This window comes from Netta rufina (genome assembly GCF_964035555.1).
Source record: "Netta rufina genome assembly, chromosome: 2".
Lineage (NCBI taxonomy): Eukaryota > Metazoa > Chordata > Aves > Anseriformes > Anatidae > Netta > Netta rufina.
This window is the reverse complement of record NC_140124.1, coordinates 26,568,833-26,577,897: the sequence shown is the minus strand read 5'-3', so window position 1 is coordinate 26,577,897 and position 9,065 is coordinate 26,568,833. Positions and strand designations below refer to the sequence as shown.

The 9,065-nt window shown below is 42.1% G+C and overlaps 1 protein-coding gene across 1 annotated transcript; it reads left to right on the top strand.

Moving 5' to 3' along the window:
- Positions 1 to 871: 871 nt before the first annotated feature.
- SEM1 (SEM1 26S proteasome subunit) lies at positions 872 to 6,657 on the top strand. The gene is made up of 3 exons (XM_084306773.1): positions 872 to 1,058; positions 4,613 to 4,706; positions 6,484 to 6,657. The coding sequence occupies exons 1-3, from the start codon at positions 983 to 985 to the stop codon at positions 6,524 to 6,526; spliced, it is 213 nt and encodes a 70-aa protein (XP_084162899.1). The 5' UTR covers positions 872 to 982; the 3' UTR covers positions 6,527 to 6,657.
- Positions 6,658 to 9,065: the final 2,408 nt, after the last annotated feature.

Sequence of the window (9,065 nt, the reverse complement as noted above, 5' to 3'; positions counted from 1 at the left end):
CTCTATCCACTTTATGACTTTATCTGTGCTCTCTGCTGAGAGCAGGATATCTGTCATTTGAACTTTCTGTTCATAGTTTGCCCGATATTAAATCCAGGACATGGTCTAACCCAGCTGTGCAAGCCATTGTCTCATGAACCAGCCCCTTGCAGACCAAGAAAAAAGGCAGCTCCGGCAAGGCAGCAGCTCTGCTGTGAGGCAGGCGACTCAAGAGGAGCCATCAGGGTACCACGTGTGCACATGCTCAGGGTGCTGAGCGCTGAATTTTGCCTTTGCTTAAGCCACTGATGGGGTTCAGCAACCAGCCCAATGGGGTATTCCAAAGCTCTGGTTCTTGTGTGACATTCTGGGTTTTCCTGAGTGGCTTGGTGATGGTCTTCAGGCTTGATTCTTGGAGGTGAACGGTTTGCCCAGGGAGGTGGTGGCATCACCATCCCTGGGGGTGTTCAAGGAAAGGTTGGACGTGCTGCTTAGGAGCAGGGTTTAGTGGGTGACACTGGTGGTAGGGGTGGTTGGACCGGATGATACTGGAGGGCTTTTCCAACCCTGTTGGTTCTGAGGGTTTCCAATTAAGGTTTCCAACCCTAATGGCGCTGGGTTCGAAACAGAGAGCCGGGTTACAGCTCAGAAGGGCAGAAGGCTGATACTCGGAGTTTATAAACGTAGGGTTTATAGATATAGGGTTTATAAATACGAGTCAATAGTGAAGGAATGTAACAATCATGTCTGTGCTTGGTGCAGGGGGTGCCCCACACGACGGGGCCATGAGGGGACCCCTGGGCGGGAGCCCGCAGGTGCGGGGGGGCGGGGCCACGGCTCGCGGAGGGCGGGGCGGGGCTTGCGGGAAGGGGGCGTGGCTTGCAGCCGGCCGCCGCCGCGCAGGCGCAGTGCGGGCCGTGCCCCGGCGCCATCCCGTCAGTGTCGGTGCCGCGCGGTGAGGGCAGGGCCGGGACGGGCCGGGCTGTGCGGGGCCGTGCCGGGCATGGCGGAGAAGAAGCAGCCGGTGGACCTGGGGCTCCTGGAGGAGGACGACGAGTTCGAGGAGTTCCCGGCGGAAGGTGCCCGGCGGGGGTGGGGAGAGGGGCGGCGGGGGGGGCGCGGCCTGCAGGCCGCCGGGCCTGAGGCCTGGCTGGGGAGGGGCGGGGGGGGGGTGCAGGGCGCTGCCAAGGCGGCTCCGGGACCCCCGCGGGGATGGGGGGGTCGGGGCCAGGCATGGGGAGCACCCCGGGGCCTGCTCTGTGAGTGGCTGCGGGAGCGAGAAGTGCTGGGTCATGGCCCGCGGGCAGCGGTGGGAGCCCTGAGGTGGAAATGAGGCGAGGGGGGGGCAGCTGCGCTCTGTGACCGCCTTGTATCGCGGCTTGCCCAGCGCAGCTGCTTCTGTAGGTACGAAATGTATCGAGCACGGGAGTTAGGCGAATCTGGGCCTCGGTAATAGAACTCCTCGGTGGGCTTTTATAGCAGTAGCCTTGGAAAGCCCCATATTAGGGCACGGTTCTTTGCTGTGTGCTGAATTCTGCCAGTGTCTCCAGCTGTGGGCGGTGATAAATGTGTACGGCATGGGTGAAATGGTTATTGGGCTATACCGTCATCCTTATACGTGACATCTCTGTAGCCATACAGCCCTTATGTATTCTGAAAATACTGTTTGCACTTATGGTGAAAAAAGTTAGTGATGTAGCTGAGATGGTAGTTAAACTGAGAAGACCAGCCCTTTCTTCTTTATATGCTCCCTAAAGGTGCAAAAAAGGTTTATTTATTGTAAATTGAGTATTAGCTGTGAGCGTGAAGGAAGCCTTGAAGCATACTTCTGAACCTTAGATTGGCCACTGCGCTCAGTGGCTGTCACAGCACTTGCTCCTAAGCCTTGCAGTGGTAAGAGTCTCCATTCGGTGTTTGCTGCTGATTTGAGCCTTTGTATTGATCTCAATTCATATTAAAATGCTGTGCCTTTAGGTTTCCCTTATTGTCAACAGCAGAAACTTTTTCATGATTTTATCTTCTCATTCAGTAATTTTTTTTTTCACAATAATTTTCAGACCACATTGAAAGTTATCATCAGTTGCTTAGGAAAGAGTCATGATAAATCTCTGATGAACCCCCTGTCAGATTGTTGTTCTTTCACATTAAAGCACCACTTCGTATACAGCAAAAAATCTTCAAGTTCCGTTGACATGTTTTATTCTGAAGGAAATTAGGTAATGCAAACTTACATCACAGACAAAAACACTGGCATTTGGGGAACATCTACTTGGATTTTTTTTTCTTGAAACAGTTTTATCAATTCAAGTTTGAAATGATAAAATCCCAAACAGATGTGTCCTTTTTTATTTGAGATATTTCCTGACGAGTTCAAGTATGTGTGAACTCATTACTTACAAACTTATGTACAGTGCTTCTCAGAATGTAAAACATAATTTAAAATTGCTAGGATTTTGGGTTATCTTCTACTCTGAAAACCACTTTGCTTCCCTCTCCCAAGTACAAAATATGGCAAGAAGTTATCATTATATAAAAATAATTTTTAAGGGGTCCAGCCGTGACAAGTTGGTCAGAATCAACATCCTGCTGCTGTTGTCACTGTACACCAAAATTCCCAAGTCCAACATTCTCCATGCTTCAAAGCCCAGATAATGCTACAGCACTCCTTACTGTTATTCATACACAGGCGTGTGAATTGCTGGAACAATGTTAGTGTGGATTCCAGGGGTATAGTGTCAGCATACACACTGCAGAATGTCATGGCTACACCAAGAAAGATATAATTTAGGCTTTACTTTCACTATCTTTTTTTTTCCTCTCTCAGCTTCTGTTGTGGAAAAAGACATAGCCTTTTTGACTCTTCTTTGCTCACTGTGATTTGGAACACGCTTCCCCAGTCTCCCCAGCTCCTTTATGGTTGAAGCTGAATTTCTTGTGCTGGATACTAGTTACTATGAAATACACATTTTTTTTTTTAACTTTAAAACCTGAGCTACTTACACTAGTACACAGAAAAGCTTGACTTTGGTGTTCATTTAAAGCTGGTTTGAGCTGTGTTTTTTATATTTTTAAAGTCCAGCTAGTGTTATGACCAGTAAAGTCTTTCTTTTGACCAAAAAAAAAAAAAAGCTCATTACATATAAATTGGAAGAGCTTCTTGTAAGTAGTATTAAAATGAAACCCTTCCCTTTGAGTAGTGAGCAGTATGCTAGCCTCAAATACTGCATTCTCTTATGCTGCAGTTTTCCTTCACCTTTTCTTCCCAGTTGCTTCCTGTGCTCTCTCTAAGACCAGTAGGATTTCTATGTTCCTTTGTCGTTTCCCTTTATATAATTTATTTGAGAAGGGGAGTTTAATTGTAATGTCTTCTACATCTGTGTCTTTAATCAGTTACAAATGTTTTTTTCCTGTTCTGGTGAATCTCAAGCATGATTTTTTTTTTGCCTGTCTGCATTAAAAATGCAAGGAAGAACACACAGACCAACCTTCATTCTTATGAATAAAGTTGTTCACTGTGAATTAGCTCTTAATCTTTTACCCTAATAGCTCTTTTTTTTCCATCTGTCTGTCCATGTTTTAATGTTACTTTGGCCCTTAGACCTCAAAGCTTTCTCTGAGTGGGCAGCAGATGGCTTACTGAATCATAAAGGCTTTGGGGAAGAGGGGAAGAATAGCGTTACGTCTTTAAATATACCAGGAGGCTTTGAGAAATATGAGGTTGGGATTCTTTTTATTTTGGTAACGTTAGAAAAAGTTACTGTCTGTCAGCAAAAGATAGCTGAAAAACTGTGATGGGATAGTTCCCAAATGAAGTAAACTGACTTGTGTTTACGAAAACATTCTGAGCCTTTCTGACTTCTCATTTTTCTTATTTTTCTACACTACCAAGTTAGATTTTTTTATAATGAACTATTAAGTGGGTGATCAGTAATTTGTCAAGAGTGGTGTGCCAGGTTATTTTATTATAGGAAAAATAGAAATTAGGTTAGCAAATGGACTTCCAGCATCTTGCCGCTGCAAAGAAATGGCTTCTACTATTTTTGGAACCCAGAAGTAGCTGGTTACTGGTAGCAACTGCCGTTGGCAGGTGCATCTTTCAATTTGCCTTTGCTTCTGCATCACAGATACGTTTTTGGCATTTATCCATAGCCTGTCAACGTCTGATGCGAGTGAATGGAGGATCTGAGTGTGTGTGTGTTTTGGCACAAGTGTTTGACGTACATTGCTTTTAATTGTGAGGGGAGAAAGAGGAAATACAAACCCAGAACTGCACACCTCTTGTGATTTTAGGAGTCAAATACTCAGTGTTTCTCTTCTCTTACTATGATGCTACAATTTATCTCTATGTATGCAAAATGTCCCTTCAGAGTGTGTAATCCTGCAAGCCACGATGTGTAGTGTATAATTATTTTCCTACCAAGTTATATTTTTGTCATAATTCAGGATTTAAAAAAAAAATCTCACTGTACTGTTTAGTCTCAAATACTTAAGTATGATCTGAACATCTCTGTTATAGAGGGAAATTTGTTACCATTTGAAGCCTGCCTTACCCAGAAGCTGAGCTAATCAGTCAATAAGATGCGGTACTGAAGCAATGCAACATAAAATATTTACCTTTTTTTCCTGCCTTTAGATTGGACTGGTTTAGATGAAGATGAAGATGCTCATGTCTGGGAAGACAACTGGGATGATGACAATGTAGAAGATGATTTCTCCAATCAGTTAAGGTAATTTGATTTTTAACTTACTGTTCTAGAAGCTGGATAAAATGTTTTAAACTGCACTGTTTAGTTGTTAATATCTGTAAGTTCTGCTTACTTTTAAAAAGAGGTCTGAAAACAGGAATAAATGAAGGCTCTGCTTTGTGTTTATATACCTAAAAGCCTTTCTGAACCAGACTTAAGGGATTACAGAACAATTGAGAGTACTGATGAGCATTTCATCTCTTAAAAATTGAACTGTGCATCCTGAGATATGCCTCATATCATCAATATGCTCAGGCTTTTGGGGTGTTACACAGCTTAAGACAGCACAAAGATGTGGAAAATCTGAATTGTGCTGCAAAGATTAATGGCAAGGGAGCCAGGATTCTTTCTTCTGTGCTGTATGGTATGCAAAGTGTAGTAGTATATTTTTTTCTATACCTTCAAATAGTATTGCTGTTCTGTGACCAAATAGACAACTGGAAAATTTTCCTAGAACTCCCCTCTCGTGTGTTAAAGAGCATGCTGTTTGTGAGCAGTGATAGCAAAGCAGTGTTTATAACATCCTCTAAAAAAGTGATAGCAATTCAGGTACCTCTAATCCTGTTGTTTAGTCTTCTTGGTCACTTGTAGCTTCAGTTAATCCTTTTAGTGATGTGTAATTATAACTTAAGTTGTTTTAAGAGTCAATACAAATTCACACTTTATAATTAGTCCTTCAGTACATTGCATGCAGCGCAGCCTTCTGTAATACAGCCTGATTAAATGCTTCCTGGGATGATCTCTTGTAAAGGGAAAAAGTGGCCCTTTGTGTAACAGGCACAAGATGAAGCCTGTTGGTATGGTCCGTGCTTATAAGGCTGAAAGGTAATAAAATTGTAATAGTGGAAAATGTTGATATGTAGTGAAACACAGACCTTAAAGGTGTGGCATAATTCTTGATTACCGCATAGTTAACACGATAAGTCTTCAATCTACATCTTACAGCCTGTAGTGTTGGTGACCAGATACTTGTCTTAAAATGATAGTTGGCAGTGTTGCTTTGTTGCAGAATATTTTTATTTCATCTTCAGAAAGAAAATGCAGCAGTCCTTCACTTCTAAAGTTAAAATGGCACGTATGTAAACTAACCTGAGATGTAGACCCACAGTGTCTAGGTACACATGTGCTAACACTGGGATATAAAATGGTGTAGCTCTGGTTGGTGTGCCGGAGGCAGGTAGGAGGCTAAGTGGGGACAGGTTATGGGAAATAACCTTTGCTGTTGCTGACCTGCTGCCACAGCCAAGGTGAACAAAACAATCCTTTCTTCTCAGAATTCTATTGCACCAAGATATTAAAATAGTGCTGATACAAAAGTATGTAAGGCAAACTTTGGAAGTACGTGCATTTAAATTGCTTAGATTAGTGAGTTCATTGAGTTTAAGGAAATTTTGGGGATAACCAGTATAAGACAATACAATTTTTTTCCTAATGTGTTGTTACTGTCTTAGAGGTGCTGCTTTGCAACGTAAAGTTGTCCTTCAGCCAGAGTGGGGCAGAGGATAAGTAAACGTGATTAAAACAAATGTTGGAATTTTTCATACGGGATTTACTTCTAGTGATCCAAAGACATTAAGATGAAGTTGAACTGTAAAACAAGTGAGGTTAAGGTTATTAATGTGAATCAGGAAGCACTGTTACATGTTCATGATATTTCTAAAATGGTAATATATTGTGCAGGGTACTTCATTTTGAAAAAATGCAGATGTCTGGCTATTCTATTTGTATATTTTAATATACCCATCTCTTTTCTCTACAGAGCTGAATTAGAAAAACATGGATACAAGATGGAAACTTCATAGTTTTTGCTGATATGGAACAAACATTGAACTGTGGATAGACTATATTGAGAAAACATGGAAAGTGAGAAGACAGTACATTATCTGCTTGGATTACTTATTGTTTTGTATGAAAAATAAAGTTTTTAATCTTAGCCGAAGTCATATGTTCAGCCTCTGCTAAACTGGTAACCTGTATTTCGGTTCTTAAATGCTTTGTGTGACAGCTCACAGAGAATGCTACTGGAGATCTCAGTGGCTGACGTTATTGCACCAGCTCCAGTGATGGGGAGTCAAATAAGCATGACCACAATGCAAACTACTGAACATCTGTCATAAGTGATGTGGAGTGTTTAAAAAAAAAAAAATCATGAAAGAAATAAAATGCTTCTGTATTCCAGTCAAAATGCAGCAGAGATAGAAAGAATTTTTAGGGAGTAAAGTAATAAAGCTCACTTTGCCTTAAGGTTTTATTTCATAATGGTTTGGGGTTTTTGTTAGGAATTTAATGTGAGTACCAGTTTGATCGCCTTGGAGATAAAACCCACTTTTAAAGTGTGTCTTACAACAGCAGAAATCCAAATTCTACAATTTTGTCCTGTCATTTCTCAACTCTGGTAAAGAAGAGACCTCTGTGGAGGCGAGAAAAGTTCTGTTCTCATGCTTATTTAATCCTAGGAATCTCTGCTGAAATTGCCTCCAATTTGCCAGTTACAGCAGTTCATCTGTATCACACAAATGCCTGCTGAGAACGGAAATCAAACTTCCAACTCATTTCATGGAGGCCAACAAATAGTTGCCAGATAGATACAATGGTAGTGGCTGGATTCGATTACTCTCTGAACTAGAAAACAGAAGGTGGAAATTACAAAACCTATTACCAATTCCATGAATCCTCCCCAAAGGAGCTGTTAAAGCTGGTGTACGCAAAGACAGAGGGAGATATGGTAATTCTGGAAATGTAGGCCATGATTGCAAATAAAGTCTTTTTTATAATAAAGGGACAAATATGGCTGTGTACTTACGGAACTCAAATTTGCTTGCTTTTTCAGTTTATTGCAGAGGAACAGGATTTTTTTTTTAAGCGAGTTTTCAGAATAAAGGTATTAGGTGATGGATATGCTCTAATGGTATTAAATGCTTTCTTTAACCCCGTTCACTAATTAACAGTGTCTTAACTGCATGTATTAATGCAAAATGCTAGGAAGATGACAAAAGCAAATATCTCCTCCCCCCAGTTAGGTGATACTGTATTTGTCATGGAGGAAAGATTTGCTGGGTTTCTTACTGGGAAAAGAAAGGGAGGCATCTTCAGGTAGACTGTCCTTGGCTTGAGTAAGTGGCTGGTTGTGATGGAAATACACAGCCAGTACAGCTCCTTTCAGAAGAATGCAAAGCACCAAGTTCATATTTTGACAAGTAACAAATTAAAAGTCTGCGTACTGAGCGGCAAACAGCAATTCAAACATCCTTACGTGAGGGTTGGGACATTGAAAAGTATGTTGAGAACAATTCTGGGACTGTCGGTGCTACTGATGTGTTAATATTGGGAGGCTGAGTAATGAGGCTGACCGAGAAGAGATGACAGATGAATTATGGAAATGTGCAGAGCAATCTTTGGATAGGGGCAGCTGCTTTCCATTACGGGAGTCGGGAAACCTGGCTAAGGCAGCCCTATCCCATCAACTGCTAGCAGCAGGGGGAAGCCGTTGAGGCAGAAAAGCATCTTTGCCTCAAGAAATCTTGCTTACTTTTTGCTGAGCCACAGTTGCCTCCTGTTACTATCTTTTTCTGCTTTCTTCACAAAAGCAGAAGTAGAATGAAGTCTTATCTCGATGCCAACATTCAGCTGCTAGAACCTCATTGCCTTTTTTTAGTCTTTCGAAGGTTGGTTTGATGACAGTTGCGTAACGCTGTCTGCATAAGAGAATGTTACAGAGGTAAACAAGTTACACTCACAAAATGGTATAGGAATAGCTTACTGCAAAATCACAAAATCAAGCACCCCTCACATTTTTTGCATGGTCATACAGGTTCTTTAAGCTTGCTAGTGTAAAAAAGACGAACATTTCTGCTTTAGATTGGCCTTTTTTTTTTTTTCTTTCTAAAAATACGCAAACCCAGCTGTTTTTGAGACTGAAGCTAATTTTTTATTTTTTTTTTGCCTTTGAAAGCTTTGCTGTTCTAGAGGGAAGCTGAGGTGGTTGTCAAGGATGTCACTGCAGAGATTCACCTTGGTTTACCTGTTACACAACTTAAAAAAAAATAAAAAAATCTCACAATGTGCTTGGAGGCTTGAAGTGTTTAGATTGTCCGTGTTGGGGGAAGTTTTCTTCAGAGGTTTCTTTGGGGAGCTAACCACCACGCCACCCTGTCTCCCAGCTGATCTGTCAGACTGTTGGACGTGGTGTCCTCACCAGAGTTTGAACCACACCAGGGACATCCCCAGCTCCCTGCTGCATGAGGTTTTAGGCGGCAATGACAGCGAGGGGAAGGTTGCCTTGCTCTGGCCTGGATGCTGAGGATGTCCCAGGGCAAAGCACCCTTCACCTAACTCGGGGTA